The 20,371-nt window shown below is 38.2% G+C and overlaps 3 protein-coding genes and 2 pseudogenes across 4 annotated transcripts; 3 read left to right on the forward strand and 2 right to left on the reverse strand.

The window, feature by feature from the left end:
- Window positions 1–694: 694 nt before the first annotated feature.
- On the reverse strand, window positions 695–2,017 carry LOC110770495 (importin subunit beta-1 pseudogene; annotated as a pseudogene).
- Window positions 2,018–3,163: 1,146 nt separating this feature from the next.
- Window positions 3,164–8,959, forward strand: SAC8 (SAC domain-containing protein 8). Of its 2 annotated transcripts, XM_088255270.1 has the most exons (21): window positions 3,164–3,280; window positions 3,402–3,669; window positions 3,754–3,834; window positions 3,958–4,085; window positions 4,201–4,292; window positions 4,470–4,527; window positions 5,027–5,083; window positions 5,166–5,197; window positions 5,375–5,457; window positions 5,555–5,661; window positions 6,166–6,252; window positions 6,361–6,438; window positions 6,762–6,826; window positions 7,084–7,182; window positions 7,284–7,383; window positions 7,491–7,599; window positions 7,697–7,769; window positions 7,858–7,951; window positions 8,058–8,132; window positions 8,510–8,576; window positions 8,697–8,959. In XM_088255270.1, exons 2-21 carry the CDS (start codon window positions 3,516–3,518, stop codon window positions 8,822–8,824), a joined length of 1,767 nt encoding a protein of 588 aa, XP_088111396.1. In that variant the 5' UTR covers window positions 3,164–3,280; window positions 3,402–3,515; the 3' UTR covers window positions 8,825–8,959. The 2 variants fall into 2 exon arrangements, with proteins under 2 accessions (XP_088111396.1, XP_088111397.1); XM_088255271.1 differs by lacking the exon at window positions 3,164–3,280 and having other exon boundaries at window positions 3,530–3,669; window positions 3,779–3,834.
- Window positions 8,960–9,683: 724 nt separating this feature from the next.
- Window positions 9,684–11,586, forward strand: LOC110770480 (PHD finger-like domain-containing protein 5A). The gene is made up of 2 exons (XM_088254492.1): window positions 9,684–9,883; window positions 10,893–11,586. Exon 2 carries the CDS (start codon window positions 10,935–10,937, stop codon window positions 11,265–11,267), a length of 333 nt encoding a protein of 110 aa, XP_088110618.1. The 5' UTR covers window positions 9,684–9,883; window positions 10,893–10,934; the 3' UTR covers window positions 11,268–11,586.
- Window positions 11,587–12,243: 657 nt separating this feature from the next.
- On the forward strand, window positions 12,244–13,890 carry LOC110770479 (protein ZW2 pseudogene; annotated as a pseudogene).
- An 815-nt stretch (window positions 13,891–14,705) lies between these two features.
- On the reverse strand, window positions 14,706–19,534 carry ACX4 (acyl-CoA oxidase 4). Its single transcript, XM_021974619.2, has 13 exons — window positions 19,320–19,534; window positions 18,791–18,895; window positions 18,241–18,347; window positions 18,028–18,105; window positions 17,808–17,931; window positions 16,871–16,944; window positions 16,724–16,783; window positions 16,478–16,587; window positions 16,038–16,197; window positions 15,835–15,911; window positions 15,570–15,741; window positions 15,400–15,492; window positions 14,706–15,060 (listed from the first exon to the last, which is right to left on the reverse strand). Exons 1-13 carry the CDS (start codon window positions 19,339–19,341, stop codon window positions 14,929–14,931), a joined length of 1,314 nt encoding a protein of 437 aa, XP_021830311.1. The 5' UTR covers window positions 19,342–19,534; the 3' UTR covers window positions 14,706–14,928.
- Window positions 19,535–20,371: the final 837 nt, after the last annotated feature.

Here is a 20,371-nt window from a genome sequence, read left to right on the forward strand (position 1 = left end):
GTCACCATGACCAAGCTTCCAACCAGAAATAATAGCTCATCCTGAGGTCAGCATGACCAGCAACTTCAAGGGCTTACGAATTGGGCTTCCCTTAAGCAAATTAAGACTTTAAGCACTCAAACTTGAAGTTCAGAATGTCTTCTTTCCAGCCATATATCATTTGGGCCAATCCAAGGTCGGAGGAGGAAGTTAAGGCCAAAACAAATTGCTAACTCATTTTGCGCGCTGATAAAATCCATCCTGAGCATGGCTCTGTGTTTGCTAGGTAACAGACTCCATATTTATCCAATGGGGCTGAATTTTGGATATGTTATATTACACACCCATTGGAACAACTTTCATGAAGAATGTGGCCTCATCCGAGCTATGTAGGTTGCTGAAACAAAGCTTGCAATATGACCTACGAAACTGGGCTGGCAGGGGACTGTAGCCAAAATTGAGTTTGTCTTTAAGCTCTTCATCCATTCATTCAAATTAGGCCCTAACATGCATGGATTGCATCATTTACTATCCAAAGCCCTCATTATTACCTAAAGCTCAATGAACTGAAAGATAAACACAAAAAGGATTAAAAGCACAAGTTTAACTCAAAAACATAACCAAATCATAAGCTAGAAGGGTACAAAATGATATGTAAATATGCACCGATCAGACACCACAAAAAGAAGCTAGCAAGTCTCCTTGCTTTTCCTTGTCATCTGATGATACAAAGCTCCAAAGTCTCACTCAACTTATTCATGATCACAGGGAGTAGCTGAACTATAATTTGTGATGTTTCTACAATATTGGAATACCTTACGACCGCATTCACTGATTTACATGCAATAGACCTCAATCTAGAATCATTCCCATCTGGACGACTAGCAGTGGAAAGAAGACATTCAATGATGGCTGGGACATATGGAGTAAAGAGAGAGGAAGAGGTTCCTGCTTCCTCATACCCTTGGCAAAGGTGATAAATGGCGCAACAGACCTTCTCTGCAACATTTGGAGCATCCGTCGTGCCTTCCAACAATACTCTCACCACCCTTGGAAGGTTATCAGCAGAAATCACAGAAAATCCCCGAGCAGGATGGTGCAAAAGCTCAAATATACAACTGAGAGTCCAAGCAGTAGTGTCTTTGACATGGTTGTTTTCATCCTTCATTAATGTTAGCAGGAAATCTAAACCTGCATGGACCAGACCAGATAGCTGCTCAGTGGTTGGGCCTTCAATGATTGAGCCAAATGCGAATGCGGCTGCCTCGCGACAGTGCCAATCTGGCTTCGCTATGTTAGCCTCCACAAATGGCATCACAAGGGGTAGAATGGCATCCCCAACAGTCCTGGCAACAAGTTTTAGGCATGTCCTGCCAGCCATCGCAATATTCCAAATGTTGTGATTTTGGTCTAGATTTTCTTCCTGTTTCAGCAAAGTTTCCAGCAGCATTGGAACTAGAGACGTCAGAGCTTTTTCTATAAAACGTGAATGTGGCACAGAGTCCCCACTCTCACCACTCCCAAATTCTTGAAGCTCTATTTCTTCATCACAAATGGAGCTCCAAAATGCAATTGCTTGGAGGGCAACGGCCTCTTCATCCCCCCTTACAGCATTTGACGTAAGCTCAAAGAGAGCCTGCATATAAGGCTCAAGCACCACATAGTACCTTGAAGCAATTGAAGCAAGACACTCAAAAGCAGCCTGCCTAATATCTACCTCCTTAGACAAGGCCGTCTCACAGACCATCTTCATGATGTAATTCCGTTCCATCTCATTTTTAAAGTTGGTCTGTGCAAACTCCAGGGCATTACATAGAGCCCTTGTTGCAGCAAGACGGACTTCAGGGCTGTTTTCAGCAACGTTCATTCCTTGGAATACAGCAATAAGAACATGGTTCACCTCATCTTGCCGAAGATCTTGATGGGATATAGGTATGCATTCCGTAATTCCAATCAAACATCTTCCTATTACTACTAGCACAGAATGCAATGTGACATTTGGATGTTTTATGTTTACTCCTGAGCCACCAGGATTCATTATTTTATTTGATGGAATTTGGTATATGGTAGAAACAACGCCAGTTCGTATGCTAAGGGAAATGATTCTGTTTAAATTTTAATATTTTATATTATTTTTATTCAATAATATGTGAAAATTAGGTGTATAATACGTGAATTTTTTCTGTATTATTGAAAATTTTGTAAAAAAAAATACATGTATTAAATATGAAAAATACGTACATATTTTACGTTTGCTTTTAAAAAAATGTGTATTTTACTGAGTCTTTAAGACGTATAGGGGAAACATAAATATTATTAAAAAAATATATACGTAAGTGTACAATACGAGTATTAAACAGAAAAATACTAAATTCTTCATACGGATAATAACTCTTAAAAAGTAAAAAATAAAAAGGGGACAATAGAGACTCAAGTAATGGATAATGCTTTAAACTACTCTTACAATAAACAAAAAATCAGTGAATTTTTTTTTTTATAAAAAGGACCCCAGCCGCGAGGCTATACTATTGATTAATTTTTTTTTTAAAATTTATAAAAACGGGGACCTCCGTATAGCCGAGCGGCTATTAATATATTTAAGAAGTATAGCCGAGCGGCTGTACGCTTTAATTATAATACTATTTATTAAAAAGAATTGAAAAGGAAAAAAAAAAAAGCACCTCAGTATAGCCATGCGGCTATACCCCTTAAATATAAAAATCAACCTGAATCCTGACATTGGGCGGGCCGTCAATAAGCTGAGGTGTAAGCCCTTATAAAACTTTTCCTTTCTAGACACAAAATTCCGACTAAAGATTATGGTATTAGTAGAGTGCTACATCGTCGAGATGACTTCGCTTGCCAGTAAATATAATATAAATAAATAAATAAAATATAAAACCTCAGTATAATCGTGCGGCTATATGCCTTAAACATAAATATAATAATACATTAAAGGAGTATAGCCGTCCGGCGGTACTCTTTAAATATTACCATAGGCGGTCCAACTCATGTTTCCAAGTTTTACCCAACCCACAAAAAGGAAAAAGGTTCAGAGTACGTGTACGCAATGCAAAGTGTTTTTGCTTGACACAATAATATATATCTTTCATTTTCAGCGCACTGACTCTTCGGACGCGACACAGATGTTGCCACGTCATCCACTCCTGTCACCTCGAGTTCGATTTTATCTGTTCTAACTGATTACGGTACAGTTGTACGTAGAGAATCATTGCTCTTGCAGAAACGGAGCAAACCAAGCATCTCTCACAGCTGCCCCTGCTCTCACGGCTCACAGACGGTAAATTACAAAATTATGATTTTGTTCCCTCATTTGTCTCCAAATCCCTGAACAATCTAAAAGTCATTAGGGGTAATAACGTCTTTAAATACATTTCATCGTCTTCGACATTGGTTATCAGCTGAAGCCCGTAACAGAGGGAGGAGTCAGTCAATTGGATATTTCCAAATTGGCAACCACCATTTTCTTCTTCGATCAATATAGAACGATAATTCTAGAGTTAGTGTTCGCGGAAATGGACGGTGAATCTTGTTCTAGCGGTAAATTCAAGCTCTACGAGCAGTTAGAATTGCAGGAGTTTCAGGACAAGTTCGTGATCAAATCCGTCGAGGCTCCAGATCAAGGCTTCTCCATCGACCGCCGTGACGGGACCATTGAACCACTTAATGGTATAAATTTTTTAGCTTTGTTGATGGAATTTCAATTTTGTCTTATTTTTCTGAAGTTATGTGCTTGTTGTTTATTATTATAAGGTGATTCTTCTTCTTCTTCTGCAAGACCAACCAAAACCTCTACGATATATGGTGTGGCGGGAACCATCAGATTGCTTGCAGGTAGTTAATTGCTTGGCAGATTTTGTGTATTGGATTTTGTTTTGAAAACTTGCATCTTGAGTTTCAGCTTGAGCTATTTAGATGCAATGATGTTTCTTTGAATAATTCATGTTTTTGGTGCAGGAAATTATGTACTTGTAATAACTTCGAGGACCGAAGTTGGGGCCTTTCTTGGCTTCCCTGTTTACCGAGTAACCTCTATGAAGTTTCTGTCCTGCAATGAGGTTTTGAAGAATTCAACTCTTCAAGAGGTGAAGTTTTTTTATTATTACTTCTTTTAATTGATAATACAAAGCTAATTTGAGCGTCTCTTGGGATTTTTAAAGTTTTGAGTCTTGTCTGAAAGCTTCTGATGTCTTTGTGCAGAAAAAGGATGAAGCTTACTTCATGGCTCTGTTGAAAACAGTCCAATCAACTCCAGGGCTGTACTTTTCTTACCAAACAGATATTACATTAAAGTAAATTCTTATACCTAGCGCTCAAACACAATTTAAAAGTTTTCATACCTGTTAGGGTGCTGTTTTCGTCATTATTCTGTGATTACATTCAGACGTGTATCATGTAAGTTTTGCTTCTTTTTGGTTAAGTATCATGTCAATTTACGCTAATTACACATATTTGATAATTTCTACCAGCTTTCAAAGAAGACGTAAGTTAATGGAAGGATGGATGGCCAAACCAATATGGAAGCAGGTTAGTTGGAAACGTGGAGTATTTGGTTTATCTTGAACTGATTATTTCCTGGAAGTAATCCATGTCAGATATATCAGGTGCATATAAGCTATTGTCCCATATATGTAACGTGATGGATATTAGGCCATGGGTTTAGTTTACAGGTATCCTCAACTCTGTCTAAGTGAGAGGGAAAAAAGGGAAAAGAAAGGCTAGCTGGCATAGAACCAAGAGGAGAGCTTTGAGAGAAGGAAACTAGAAAGAATAGAAGAAAAAAGAGAAAGGGATAGAACAGAGATGAAGGGGGAAATGCTTGGTCATAAACCAAGAAGTGAATTTTAAGAGACGGAAGAAAGAGAAGGAGATAGAGGAGAGAAATGTTACTTTTCATGGATATTTTCCAATCTTTTTCTTATGCTATTTTAGCCCCTGTCAAATGTTTTTCTCATTTACAATATGATCTATAATTACTAATTGCTTGGTCAGGAGTTTGAGCTTTTAATTTTGTTTTTGTTTCCAGGCTGACCCTCGATTTGTTTGGAACAGAAATCTTTTGGACGAACTTATTGAGTATAAGGTTACAAAGACATTTCCAAAAGTTGTCAGTTCTTCAAACTCAGAAAACTTTTCGCTGATTCACATTTATTCTCTCATGGCAGCTTGATGGGTTCATTATTCCTCTACTACAAGGAAATATCCTGAAGCTACTGATTCCTTATGTCTATTACTTAAGATTTCTCTCTCTCTCTCTCTCTCTCTCTCTCTCTGCATGCATATGTGCGCCCCTGTAAGGGGGATGAAGATTCTGAAATTAGGTTTGTAATATATTCAATTGGGGAATGGTATGGTATTTCTTTAACCTACATTTAAGCTTCCAGGCTGCACAGCTTAAGCTAAAAGACTCACCTGCCACACTTACGATATTCTCAAGGAGATGTACCCGACGTCTAGGTACAATTTTATAGAGATGATTGTTCTTGTAGTCTTTGTGTCTGTGTCAACTAGTTATAAAAAATCTAAGCATGAGATGCTATAATGTGGTCACCAGGCACAAGAATGTGGAGAAGAGGAGCTAACCTTGAAGGAGATGTAGCTAATTTTATTGAAACTGAGCAATTGGTGGAGTGTGAAGGTTTCAGGTCCTCATTATTGCAGGTAATCCCAATTTGGAGGTTCAGAAAATAATTGTGTGCTTAGGGAATAGTATTAGCAGTTCTGTAACTGAATATGTACATTTACATTATGTTCCAAAGCTTAATAGGGCCTCAGCTTATATCTTGGGCTCATTACACACATGATCAACTAAGTTGGCTGAGGACGAAACGTTTTGGATAAGTATAATCAGTGCTCCTTGTTGATCTGAGCAATATCATAATGGTAGAACTTTTTTTTCTTTTCTAATCTTTATGAACTGGCCCTCACTTGAGTGGAACAAATGTATAGTTTAACAAGGACGGATTCATATTTCCAATTTTTGTGCATCTAGACACTTTTAGATAAAGTACTTTCTAAACGGGCATAAGCTGTTTCACAATCAATCCTTAGATTGATAGTAGACAGGAGGTTTTGAGCATTTATTGTCATCATTTAATATGAGAAGACTTATTTCCTTTTTCTTAAAAAAAAAAACATGCATTATACCTTTTCATATGTTTTCAGATTCGAGGTTCAATTCCACTTCTTTGGGAGCAAATTGTTGACTTGAGCTATAAACCACGACTTAAAGTTATTGATCATGAGCAGACGGTAATTTTGTCCAATATGCAACTCCACCCCTCCTTTCTCTTTTCTTCTGGCTTCATGGTGCAGCTCCCTTGTTAGAGTTGTGTTTTGAATTTTCCCATCTATCTGCAGTCAAATGTTGTGGAGCGCCATTTCTTTGATCTTTTCCAAAGATATGGAGAGATAATAGCTGTAGACCTAACTGATAAAGTAAGGATTTCTTCTCTTTTACATTATACTTTGAAAGAATAAATCTTCCACACTAATTTAGCTTCACTGTTAAGCTACTATATCTGTGAAGAGGAAGAATTTGGCCAGCTGAAAAGATTACAAATTTTGTTCGTAAGACATAATCACCATTGTGGCTCCGGGATTTGCTGAATAAGACAGTTTTTTTACTTGTTTTTATTTTTAAATTCTAGTTATATGTGCTACACAAGTTTGACCTCCTTTTAGTTTAACTGTTATGCAAGATTTATGTTGTTTCATATGTTTCCGGTTTATATACCAATTTCCATTTATTTTATCTGTAGCATGGTGATGAAGGTCAACTAAGCATGGCATTTTCTGCCGAAGCACAAAATCTGCCAAATGTGAGGTGACAATTTGCACTTTTATGTATGTAATTATGTTGATCCCCAACTGAGTCACTCTCCCACTTCAAGTAGATTTCTTTTTTGTTATTCTGTTAAAGATTGCAGTTTACATATTCAAGCCTCCATTTTGTCATTATCTTCACCCATTGGCTACTAATTATATCACTAGCTTAATGTGTCTGTTTTTCTTGTTATAAATAATCTATCGTCTGGAATTGAGATTTTGTTTTTGACTTAATAGTTTTTGTGTTTATTGCAGATACGTTTCATTTGACTTTCATCATGTATGTGGGAACTCAAACTTTGAAAACCTAAAGCTTCTATATGAGCAAATCTCGGAGCAATTTGAAAAGCAAGGGTAATGAAAGCGTAATATCAGATTGAATTAACTATGCCCATATCCAGGTATGCTGGCTCTCTGTAATACTGTTTTTAATCATTACTATTCCAGCGGAGCAGATACTTACTCATAGATGCGAAAGGAAGTGTACTGGAGGAGCAGAAAGGGATTGTCAGATCTAACTGCATTGATTGCCTTGATAGGACGAATGTTACTCAGGTTTATACGAGAATTATCTAGTGTAATTGCTTTTCATGATTTGTGCTGGCCATGATTAAAAGGAGCTTTAATATTTTTTACTGCTTCCTCCAAATCTTATTATGCAGAGTTACTTGGCTCAGAAGTCTCTAGATGAACAGTTGCAGAGGATTGGAGTGCTTGATTCTTCTGAATGCATTTCTATGTTTGCTGAAGATTATCAAAAATTTAGAGCATGTATGGAATTCTTATTATATTATATCCCATATTCCATAATGAGTCAGACGATGTCTGTAGTTATTTTTTAGCCTTATACTGAACTCTGTTGCTTTAGTGTGGGCTGAGCAAGGTGATGAGATAAGCCTCGAATATGCTGGGACTTATGCCCTGAAAGGGGACCTGGTTAGGTGCGTTCAACTTATACTATAATTTTCAAGAATTATGGTAACTATGTATATCCTTTTTGTATCATACACTGGGACCACGTTACTGCAGATATGGAAAACAGACATTTGGAGGAATACTGAAAGATGGGATGAGTGCTCTTTCAAGATATTATTTGAATAATTTTCATGATGGCATTCGGCAGGTAATCTGCCTGCCTCTATCTTTCTCAATATGGAATATCGCTTCTGTATAGAAGAGAGTAACTGCTAGTTAATCGTAGTTGCTTAAATAGTTTCAAATGTGTTCAGGATGCTATGGATCTTATTAGTGGCCGCTATACAGTTAGAAGGGATAGTTCACCATTCCAGACTGAATCTTTTTCTGTAAGTATATGGAATCTTTCTGAGAAATTTTAGTGCCCGAATAATTTTGTTGTCCATTTTCAGCTCTTTACAATTTGTTATTCAAGTCCTGCAACTGCAACATTCAGTATAACAAGAAAATCTTTTCGTTTCATCTTCATATTAACTCATCACTTTACAGTGAAGGTAGCGATGTTCAGACTCTCATTTTGTCTGTTTGCACTCTTCCCCTTATTTTATGCTTCGATTCTCCTTTTGTTTACTAAATTACCAAAGCATAAAAACAGTAGGAAGGAGTGTATTAGCTGAGGCCTGCATGCCATTTGATTGTTGTTGCCACTTTTAAGATGGCTTATTGAATTTATAGTCAAGTTTTAATGGAAGTACAAATATTGCAGTATCTACCGGTGGCATCAGCTTTGTTAATTGGAGGTTTGACGCTGACATCTGTAACACTCCAGCAAGGTATTCCTGTTCTTTTATTTCTGTCTGTAATCTTTATTACAATGGAACTTTGATCTCATATGTGTGCGAGTTTTATTCTATGTTCACCAAGACATGAAAAAATTTACATCCTATTCGCAGCGGGGCGAAATGCGCAGCAATTTATGTCTTCTGTGCTTTGGGCTGGGGTGACTGCTGGAGTAGCGGCAGTGGTGAAAGCTAATGGAAGGCAATTCTGTTCTAGGCCTCGCTTGTGCAGACTTGTTTAATTACATCATTGTGAACTTCTTCAAACGGATAGTTTTGGAAAATGGTGGAAAATGTATTACTATATTACTGTTGTTTTAAACCTTGTAATTCATGAGATATATATACAAGTTGATTGCAAGCGGTTTATGGTTAAACGTAATTTAAGTTACTTCAAAACTTGTTCAGGTCTACTTCTCTTTGCAGCCGCTAAATTACTCAATACATTTGGACATGAGTTGACGCTCAAATGGGTTAGGGAAGGGTGGAGAAGTGGTATATTTGAGATTCAAATACATTTACTCAATAAGTACAATTTTAAAATTCATCTAAGTAGATGTCAATTTCTAAAATTCCAAAAGGGTAATAATTTTAAAACAACTAGGTAAAATTTCACCATCAATCCCACTACTATTGCCACCACCCCCACCACCATGATCGCCACCACCTCCATAATCATGACCTCTACTACCACAACCAGGGTCGTAGCTAGGTGTATGCCTGAGGTTGCCATGGCCTCCCAACCCCATATAGTTCATTAATCATTTAACATCTAATTATGTAATAATTTAGAAAAAAAATGGAAAAGTTATTCTAATTAGCCCCTCATATGTACTTGAGTCTGACTCCGCCACTGACCACCACCTTGCCATGGACACCACCACCGCTACTGCCACTACCACCACCACCGTCACTATTGTTGCGATCACCACCACCATTGCTAACTTATTAGTGGGGGGGGTGAGGGGGGTGAGCCTCTTCTACTTATATTGTGAAGCAAGCCAAACTGAATAGTTAATTAACTTACTAACTTATTAGTGTTTGAACACTCAAAATACTTTTTTATTTATTGCTTTAAACATTATTTTGTCTTTATATACCAGAAAAAATAAAAGACTCGATAGGAAAGAGGAACGAAAAAACATAAACCCTATTCCCGTTCTCTCAGTCAGCCGTGCCCCACTCCAATTCCGAATCGGGCCAATCCCCCGCTTCTGTTCTCATCTCGAACAGTAACAGCCCCTCCTCCGAATCCCCTCCAGCTATCCTCGCTCTCATCAGTCCTCTCCTCTCCAGCTGCGGTAAGGAATGGTTTTTTCTTTTGCTTCTCGTTCTCCATCTCTAGTTTTCGTGTTTGTAGAAACTGCTGCTTAATTTGATTTATACAACTAATATTCAAAAGTTCTGGCCAAATGCGCATTTGATTACCATGTTTCTACATCTCATTATCTTCCGCATTCCCTTTGAGTTGTTCTGTTCTGTTCAAATTATGTAGATTCGTTTACACTCTTATTGAGCCCAAATTTTGCATTCTGTAAAAAATTGACATTGGGAATTAGGCAAACATCACAATCACCCCTAAGTTGAAAGAAAATTTAGACCCAAAAAGAAACATTCAACCAAAAGAAAATGAGACATGTTCATCCTTTGTAATGATGGGGCAATAAACTGCTTTTCCTTGACTGTGAATGAAATATTTTCATGGTTTAGCTACATTCTCTGTTAGTTGTTACCCTGTGATGAATTCATGTTATGAAATTAAACCACTGTAATTATTTTTGTTTCTCTGTATAAGTGAGTATTGCTACAGAAAATAATTTGCAAATCATCATAGTCGATTGATTTTCCATGTTAATTTGCACCATAGGTTGCATGACTTGTGAATATGAACACTCTGGCATGCCACCACTTTGGCATGAACTGTAGCAGATATCTCTTTTTCTTTGTTTTACTTGCCCTGTTGATTATTGAAATTATGCAGATTTGCAAATTGGGTTACTTTTGATTTTTGGAATCAGCTTGAAGTTTATTGATGAACATAACCGAAACACGAATGCTTTGTTGGTTTTAGCGCGTCAACATGTTTAATTAAGAAATATGTTGTTTGGAACTATCATTATCATAAGCATTGCAATTGATTTTGTTAATAATCTGAACTTGGGCACAAAATCTAGTGGATTTTATAACCCATTTGTCAACAAGTTGCACTAGTCAATTTCAGTTTTGATCTTGTTGATTTATAAGCTGCAATGCTGCTGCTTGTTCTCTTCTCTTTGGGAGATCACTGACACCCATGCATGGATGATTCAGGGTGCATCTATTGTAGGACTAGCATAGTCTTGTTGCAGGAACATGGCAAAGCATCATCCTGATCTGATTATGTGCCGGAAGCAACCAGGAATAGCTATTGGAAGGTTGTGTGAAAAATGTGATGGTAAGTGTGTAATCTGCGACTCTTATGTGCGTCCATGCACACTTGTTCGGGTCTGTGATGAGTGCAACTATGGATCCTTCCAGGGAAGGTGTGTTATCTGCGGAGGGGTTGGAATTTCTGATGCTTATTACTGCAAAGAGTGTACTCAGCAGGAGAAAGATAGAGATGGGTGTCCGAAAATTGTGAATCTGGGAAGTGCCAAAACAGATCTTTTCTACGAACGGAAAAAGTATGGTTTCAAGAAAAGATGATCATTAGCAGGGCAAGTTTTGCTTAGCTTCGTGAAAACACTCTGTTTTGTTCGACATTGAGGCTAGCCTATATTGCTATAAGGCGCTTTTGCTTAGGAAATGTGCTTCTTACTGCTTGTATTTCTTCATGTTTGACCGCTGCGATGGGTTGTCTTGGTTGTATGTTGGATATGTTTCCATGATCAAACCTTCACGCTATCTGTATCAAGTCTAGTTAAGGAATTTTTGACATGTGTAATTCTCACGCGTAATTTGTGTACTTGGGAATCTAAAAGCTTCGGTTAATCCCCATTCCATATGTGATTTCAAATTCCATAGATGAACTTGGCCTTTCTTTCTTTCTTTCTTTTTTCTTTAAACCGAAGCTGTGAAATGGGTTTTTGTTGATTGGTGGTTCCATAAAGCTGAGATGTAATTTTTGTTCAGATGCAATTTAGTGATCAGTCTATTTGTGTTGATGTTACAGAAGGTTACAAGTCTAAACCTCGTTGGAAATTCCTAGCCATGTAGTAGCCACCACTTAGCGCTGGCTGATCAACATGGCCAATTGGCAAAACAAGCTTCTCCTAAAATATCACCACCCCCATCAATTGGTACACGTAAACAAGTAGCAAAACAAAGACCAATTAAGCAGCTTTTTGCTCAAATTCTCATCCTACAGCCAATTTCTCGTCATTAAAAGTCAAGCCAACTGCCACCTGGCCCTCAACTTCATTGCATGCAAAATCACTTGGAACTGCCCCCTTTATTTATTTTGTCCCATCAATATACACACACACACACCCTGCCTAAGCATCCTTCAACCTCTTTTTTGGTACTTTGCCCCCCTCCCTTCCTTGGCCATTAAGTTGCATAAAAAAACATTTGTCTGTTGGAAAGGCGTCCTTCCCTTGAGGGTTTTTAACTCCCCAAAAACGATGACTTAATTTTTTTCTTCCAAAAAAGATGACTTGTCTTCACACAATCTCTCCACTTTGCGGCCTTGAGACGTGTTGCCCCCTCAGCCAATTATCTATCCATGGCAGCAGCCGAGCGACATTTCTGCCTTGAGCCTTGAATTGAAGCCATTCATTTCATTTCGCATCAAACAAAACCAACCCCACTCCAACCCTTGAGCCCTTCAACCCTTCAGCCCCTTCCTTTCTTGTCAAATCAAAGCTGCCTCTGACAAAAACACATGCGATGAACAAAGAATCACAATTCATAATCACAAGCCTCTTTTGAGCCTTTTCCCTTCCCTTTCCTCTTCTGCACTTGTTCTTCGCCCCTCTCTGAATACACTAAACGACAAAACCCACCGAGATCATCCTCTCTCTCTTTCTCATCAGTCGGTCGGTGTCTTTTTTAGTGGCTGAATTGAAAGCCACCGTTTAATATCACACTCCACTCACTTGTCACACGCAGTCCTAAAATCTCTCTTCTATAATGGCGTCCATGTTCACACGCGTCTCTTAGAAAGGGCTCAACCCAGTCCCCTGTCTCTGTCCACAAAACCAAATGCATAAACCTTGCTCTCGAAGTATCCTCCATTACCATTACCATTACTTGCCCACAAAGCGAAATACAGCTAAAGACCCAAACTTTACATTCCACCTTTGAAATCCCAGCTCCTATTTAAACATTCCCTTCTCTCTGTTCTCTTCTTCCTTGTCTTAAAATCCCACACAACCAACCCACCTTCCCTGTTTTGGTCTTTTCTTTTCTATGACTAACAGGTCCGACAGCGGCTCAATATCAAACATATTCGGGGAATTCTTTGAAGCCTGGCTGGTTCGCCAAGAACATTTCTTAGACGAACTTCTCTCGGCCCAACAACGAATCAATGAAGCCCGAGACGAAGACCTCAGAGATTTGGTGTCTCGGGTTCTTCTTCATTATCAGCAGTACTATGACGAAAAATCGAGGATTGCCCAGCGCGATGTTTTCCTAGTGTTTTCTCCCCCGTGGTTCACTTCGCTCGAAAGGTCCCTGCTTTGGATCGCCGGGTACAAACCGGGTCTCGCATTCCGGCTCCTGACCGAGTCGGTGCCCGATTTGAGCGACGGGCAGCGGGTCAGGATGTCCCGGCTGATGGAGGAGACCCGGGTGGAGGAGCGCGCGCTCAACGACAAGCTGGCAAAGATTCACGAGAGCGTGGCGGCGCCGCCGCTGGTGGATGTGGCGCGGCGATACGGGAAGTTCGCGAACGGCGAGATCGTGGAGGAGGACGTGGCGATCGACGAGTTGAAATCGGCATTGGAGTCTGTGCTGGCGAATTCGAACTTGCTGAGAACGACGATGGCGACGAAGCTGGTGGATATGCTGAACTCGGCTCAGGCGGTGAGGTTTTTGGCGGCGGTGGCGCAGTTTCAGCTGAAGATTAGGAGTTTGGGTTTGGAGCGAGACGCCAACAAACAGAGGGAATTGAATGGCGGTGGTGGTGGTAGGAGCCCAATTGGTAATTGGTAAAAAAAGGAAAGGGAAAGTGTATCGTTAATTAGGAAATGGAGTTTGTTATTTTTGAAGAAAAAGTAATGGTGGGTTAATTAGTACCATTGCAATTGTTTAAGGTGAGGCTTAATGTTGCTTAATCTGTGATTTAGCTAAATGGAATATAATCATGGTGATTTGGAGTTGAATTATATACACTTTGTTTTTTATTTTCTTTTTCTGGTATTTTTGAGAACTGCGTGCCCAACGGCTCTATTGATGGGGAGAAGAAGACACTTTAGAAGTTGTAATCAAAGATGCTAGTTGCAACTGCTTGTGACGTTCAGCTACCCCTTAAGCCTTATTTTCCAAAAACCCAACCAAACCAACGACTTTTCGTGCGAATTTGCTTCAGTTAGGGTCATCAGAGCTTTTGGTCCATACGATACAACGCCTGTGCAAGCTTTCCATTGTCCCTGTTTCGGCAAGCTTTAAGCTTAAGTTTCAAAAAGTACTATTAATTTATGTCATTTTGGTGAAAAGATGAGAACACCATGTTGATTGCATCGCAAAACATGTCACTCGAACTTATGGCGAAGCGCGCTTCCGCCTTACTACTCCCTAAGATATTGTGAGACATAAGAGCATCCACAGTGGGGGTGTATATGGGGGTGTATGTTAAATATACACCCCGAATCATCGGAATCGTCTCCAATGGTGAGATGTAAATGTATGTAAATATACATCACCACCATGAAGAAGTAAAATAAAATGTATATTTACATCCATTTTTACATCCCTTGCAGGCGGGACTCACCCAAGAAAAGAGAACAAAAATGAAGAAAAGTCAACATAAAAGGCTGGAACCCACGGCTACACCCACGAATTTACACCCCCGGAGGTGTAAAGGGGATGTAAAAGTGGCTTTACACCCCCGAATTTACACCCCCCACTGTGGATGCTCTAACAACTATGCAAGGTGTAAGTCTACAAAAGATTCAGGGCAAACTCTAGTTTGGTGACTAGGGATTTGTTTCTGCTAAGATTTATTGTGTCTTTCATAACTATAAGAATACAATGTTCAACAAGAAGAATTTATAAGGCAAATTTATTTGTTGTGGTCGCCGATGGATGTATTCACTCCATGTCTCATGATTGTTTCTTATTTAAAACCACCTTGGCATCAGCCAACCTTGTTACTTATTAAACAAAGTTGTCCAGAGAGCTGTGGAAATTCAGAGAAGCTTCACAGCTACAGGCGGCTTCGTTGGCTTGATGCTGCTGGCTTGAAGCTGGCAATGCCGGTGATTTCCCTACCTGTCACCAGGGCGTTGATGTCATAAGTGCCTTCGAAAGTGTAGATGGGTTCCAAATCACCGAAAGCCTGCACAGTGACCCAAAAGTGGAAAACATTCAAAAGGTGACAGAAATGAATAAAAAGTGTGCATATAGAACAAAAACCAGTTGCATGCTTGAAATCTCATGAACCAAAGATTCGTACTTTAAAATATAGATAGCAAACGTTGCCTATTCTTTTACCAACAAAGATAAGGACAACGGAATAGGCATGAAAGTCAATCTGATAGAGAGCGAATTTAAAGTCAATCCTATCATTGCCTTTGAGTCCTAGCTTGAAAATGCGACTAATCAAATCCTAGTATGATCCAATCCTACTCTAGGTTCTGAAATAAAAAACTATTAATTGAGAAATGAGTATGATAACCTTTGCAACAAGAAAATCAGCTAAAATTCCATTGCCGCCTAGTAATTCCCTCCCTAGAGCAACCGTTTCCCTTGCCCTCAGAGTAATCCATGCCTGAAAATTACAAAAGTTCATTACAGAACGGATAAGCAACAAGATAACCAAATGCATCAGGACGTCATTTGTCTTACCTTCCCCAAGCTAGCGTGGCCTGGAGTCATTTTACCCTTCTCATACAACTTACAGAGGCGCCAACCTATAAGTACCATAGCTTGAACATTACCCAGCATACGAACAAGTTTCTCTTGGTTGATTTGGAAAGCAGCAAGGGGGGCTCCAAATTGTTTCCTCTCCTTCAGATACCTTTCAATTACTTAGAACTCAGACTAGGAAACACTGGAAACTTGAAAGTACACTTGATGGAAGATGAGAGAGGCATAGGTGGATGTCTTTTACCTGTGACACATATCATAGACTCCCATAGATAAACCAATAGGTTGCCAGGCGACCATGACACGTGAAACAGCAAGAACCTGTTTTCAGTAGTTTAAGGCAACATTAAATCAATAAATACTCATAGAGCCATTTTGACACGTGTGAAAAATGAGAGATCATAGCAAAATAAACTACTTGAAGAATCACTTCTTGTTGCAGCATACCTTGCTAGTATCCTGAAAAGAGTTAACACCAGGTAACCTGTCCTCATCAGGGACAAAGACTTTCTTTAAGAGAATATCTCCATTTTGAACAATTCGCAAACCAATTTTATTTTCTATTTTTGTAGCTGTCAGTCCAGGGACATTCTTCTTTACTATATATCTGAAACAGAAGGGAAACAAAAAACAAATACATTCAACATGAGGATGCTGCTATGGAAAACCATCACGCTAATTTTCCATGAGTCCTAAGCATCTCAATACCAATGCAATGGGAGAAATAATGAGAAAGAAATTATTCATATTTTAAGCTTAACAAACAAGTTTCGAACACATAGCGAGACTTCATACATTTTTATGTTTTACATACCCATTACTCTGATTTTTTTTGTTGTATTCCTAGAAAAAATAACCAATACATCAGCACAGGTAATATTTCCTACCCATTAATCTGATTTGTTGTTGTATTCCTAGCAAAAATAACCAATACATCAGCAAAGGTACTATTCCCTATCCAGCGCTTTTGGCCCTCAAGTATCCAACCGCCTTCAACCTGATGACCCCAAACAAACAAGAAATGTGACATAGCATGAGATCATAGCCATGATACCCAAAAGACAACAAAAACCAAAAAACATGACACTTCCATTTAACAGAAATAAAGAAGCAGATGGGAAGGTTGAAACCACCTTTGTTGCTGTTGTTCTCAAGGCACTTGCATCACTTCCATAGTCAGGCTCAGTCAAAGCCTTTAACATGCAGACGAGAAGATTTGAGATCTTGACATTAGCATACAAAAGATATCAAATATAAATATTCATAATAGAGCATCTTACCCAGCAGGCTACAGTTTTAAATTCAGCCAAGGAAGGTAAATATTCCTGCTTTTGAGCCTCCGATCCACATAATGCTATTCTTGGAAGTCCAGAAAAGTTACATTAAGTCATGACTTATCGGTAGAAACTCCAACAACTAATATGTAACAAAAAGTCTAGATCTTTTTCTTTCACCAGAAATAACCATTCTTCAACCCCACTAACAAACCTAACTCAAGAGTAATATATCTGACTAACTTTCCATATTCCTTGACCAAAAATACCCCAAAAGCAAAAACATACAACCAAAATTCTTCTTCTTCCTTCCTTTTGAAGGCCAGCATGAAAAAACCTTGACTCCCGTCACTTCTTCCTTCCTACATCAAACTCAGAATCTTCCTTCTCTATGCTGCTAAGGGAGATAAACTAATTCTTGCATTTGCACGGAGAAACCATTCTCACAATCAGCAAGAGAGCTGGAAATCCATTCTCACTGTCACAAAAAGAGGAACTCAATCTCATCATTCGCCGATCACCATGAAAAGAAAGAAAGCATCATGCCCATTTGAGTGAGCTAAAATGTTGGGTGTTATGTCCTTTTTTTTTAAAAGGAAGTTGTGTCTTCCATTTCAATTCCACCATATAACACCAGATTTTTCGATCACAAACTCTATCTAAATTAAAATTTTAACACAATCAAATGGGTATGATGCTTACCTTTCTTTTCAGGGAAACAATAAGAATGGGATTCTCTCTTCACAACAGTGATAAGGATGAAAGAAGGAAGAAATCAGATTTTTTGGATTTTTGTTAACTTTTAGGGGTATTTCGGTACAAGAAAATAAAAAGTGTCCGTTTTAAAGGTAACGAAAAAAATATTTAGTTCTAGTTAGTGGAGTGAAGGGTTGTTAATTTAAAATACAAAAACTCAAAAGTAGAAGATTATCCAAATTCTAACCAATAGTTAGCATTGCAAGTGAGGAATGAACTAGGAAGAAAGTAGAACAGCTTGCATCAACTCTAGCAATTTCAGCTGTAGCAAAAGCACTTGCTGTAATAGAAAGACCAGGACACCCATAACCCTGAGAGCAAGAAAGCCAAAAACAAGTTTAACAGCCCATCCACCCAATTGTCAAACTCAAGATTTAAAAATAACTATTAAGATATGTATCAAGTACCTTGATCGTGCCACCAGCAATACGCAATGCACCAAACTTTGGAATAACATGAAATGGAAACTCTGCCTTCTCCCAATACTGAAAAAACAAAATTCCGAGATCTATTTCATTGTCTGTACATGTATATTAAATCATCATAGCATACTAAGTGTTTTAGAATTAATGTAAAAATACACAAACACCTCCAAATGGGAGTTTAATGAAAAGGAATACCTCTGCCATAATAGGAGCAACGTGTTTCTCTAAACACTGTCTTACTCTCAATCTGACAGCCTGCTCCTCAGGCGTCAATAGATCATCAAATTGATAATAGTCTGAAGCTGTAAATATTTAAGGCCAAGAGATAAGAATATGGAAGTTAATATCTGAAGCTACCCAGTTGACTTCAAATTACAAATGGAACAGGCAACCAACTAAAGCCTTCAAGTGTACAAAATATTCAGAAAGAAACAAGGTAGGGAAAATAAATTAGGATGCAGAAACAGAAATATCAAGACATACATGGATGTACGTGTGTATGTATGCATGCATAAATTACAATGTATATTATCCGCAAACATGAACATGTCTTACATACCAATTTCTTATGTTGTTAGACTCAATCTGGACTCCATACATTCAAACAAGAATCCATTTAATAAATTGTCTAAATTCACATAACATGTCAGCATACTGACAAGAGAGAATTTCTCCATTCACATATACACATTTATTTATAAGAGATGTTTGTGCAGTGAAGGACTAATAAGTCTAATATTCTTACTGCAGGGAGGAAAGGTAGATGCTGGTGTTGCTTGCGGAAAAGCAAGTGAGACATCCATTGCAGGTGAATTGAAGTAATTAGTCCTCTCATTCTTGTTAACATCATCTGCAAGACATCAGCAAAATAATACCCACAGTTAACCCATTGGAAATCACAACCATAGAGTAGCTTACAACAAGTGCAGAATAACCAAATCAACAACGAGGAGCTTCAAGTACAAAGAACGAGGCTTCATTTCTAAAACGAACTTAAGGAATAAACCCAAAAAGGAAATTTATATAAAATTTAAAATTTTTTAAAAAAAAACCAGTCTTAATCTCTATGTCAATTTATACATAACAATCAGAAATTAGATATAGCTGCCACAAAGCAGTGATCTTTTACAGTTTTCTGAGTTTCGTTCAAAATATTTTTGCTTGATCCTTCATTTCTGATCGTTCAAACAAGCAATAAGAAATCGAATTAAATGAAACAAAAATTGACCAAATAGCTGAAACTACGATTGAGCTGAACCTAGCTACCAACGTACCTTGAGTCGGAGGTACTGTCATGGCTGTGAAACTTCAAGAGAAAACGATGAGGAAGAGAAAAAGGAGGTCTTTCTCTGTTTTTTCGTTTTCTTTCGGTGGAGCTTCAACGAAAAAAAATGAGCAGCAAATGGAGCGGGGAAGGGGACGAAAGTGCTGAAGTGGAAACGATCTTACGTGTTACTGTTGTGGCGGATCACCAAAGAAGGAAGAGTTGGCACGCAAAAGTATAAATGTTTCATTTTAGAATATTATCCTTAAATCAAATCAATAATTGCCAAAATATCCTAAAACTTTAGTAAATGCTGAAGGGGTAATAACAAAAGTTTTTTTTCCCTTTTGGTCCCGGACCATATTCTATAGAGATTTTTCTTTTTCCATATTTTGAGTCCTTATAATGAGATTATATAAAATGGGTTAATTCGCCAAAATCCCTATAAATTTGTAGGTCTTTTTTTTTTTTGGTCTGAACCACGAGGTGGTCCTGGATGGGCCCCAACTATGGGTGGCACCTTTAAGCCTTAACCACAACCCAGACTAATCCCCGCTCACACCGGGTCGGCCCGTAAGGGGTAAAGTGCTAGCCAAAGTGGTGACTCCGTACAAGAGCATGGATCGAACCCCTGACATCTCTTAAGGAATGAGAGTGCCGAACCACTCACACCAACCACCTTGGTTTTTTTGTAGGTCATTTTCAATTTGTCTCTTACAATTTTTTTTTTAAAATTGAATCATTAGGAACTATTAATTATAGTCAATTCCCTCTATATTTTATCTAATTTTCCGTTTATAAAAAAAAAAAACCCAAACATGTTAAGGACAAATTAGTCATTTTATATATGATAAAATTATAAATTTAAAAGAAAGTTTGTGATATTTATATGATATAGAAAATGCCATCTCAATCAACATTTTTTTTTCTTTTGCATCTATATATAAAGCAAAAGGTAGAGAATAGTAAAACATTCAAAATGCCAGAAAATGCCCCTGATTAATGCAAATATTAAGAATTGAAATTATTAATAAAATGGGGATAATATGGTAAATTCCCACT

This window comes from Prunus avium, chromosome 6, assembly GCF_965620075.1.
Source record: "Prunus avium chromosome 6, drPruAviu1.hap1.1, whole genome shotgun sequence".
NCBI classification, from domain to species: Eukaryota; Viridiplantae; Streptophyta; class Magnoliopsida; order Rosales; family Rosaceae; genus Prunus; species Prunus avium.

Bases quoted from the DNA above. Each gene is read 5' to 3' on its own strand.
- SAC8 (XM_088255270.1), top strand. From the start codon at position 3,516: ATGGACGGTGAATCTTGTTCTAGCGGTAAATTCAAGCTCTACGAGCAG. The intron at 5,084-5,165 runs GTTACAAAGACA...CTCTCATGGCAG, and splicing joins ACGAACTTATTGAGTATAAG to CTTGATGGGTTCATTATTCC. The intron at 8,577-8,696 runs GTATTCCTGTTC...TCCTATTCGCAG, and splicing joins ATCTGTAACACTCCAGCAAG to CGGGGCGAAATGCGCAGCAA.
- LOC110770480 (XM_088254492.1), top strand. From the start codon at position 10,935: ATGGCAAAGCATCATCCTGATCTGATTATGTGCCGGAAGCAACCAGGA.
- ACX4 (XM_021974619.2), bottom strand. From the start codon at position 19,341: ATGACAGTACCTCCGACTCAAG. The intron at 16,198-16,477 runs GTAGGAAATATT...CTTCTGTTTCAG, and splicing joins ACAACAAATCAGATTAATGG to ATATATAGTAAAGAAGAATG. The intron at 15,061-15,399 runs GTTATCATACTC...GTCACTGTGCAG, and splicing joins CTGATTTTCTTGTTGCAAAG to GCTTTCGGTGATTTGGAACC.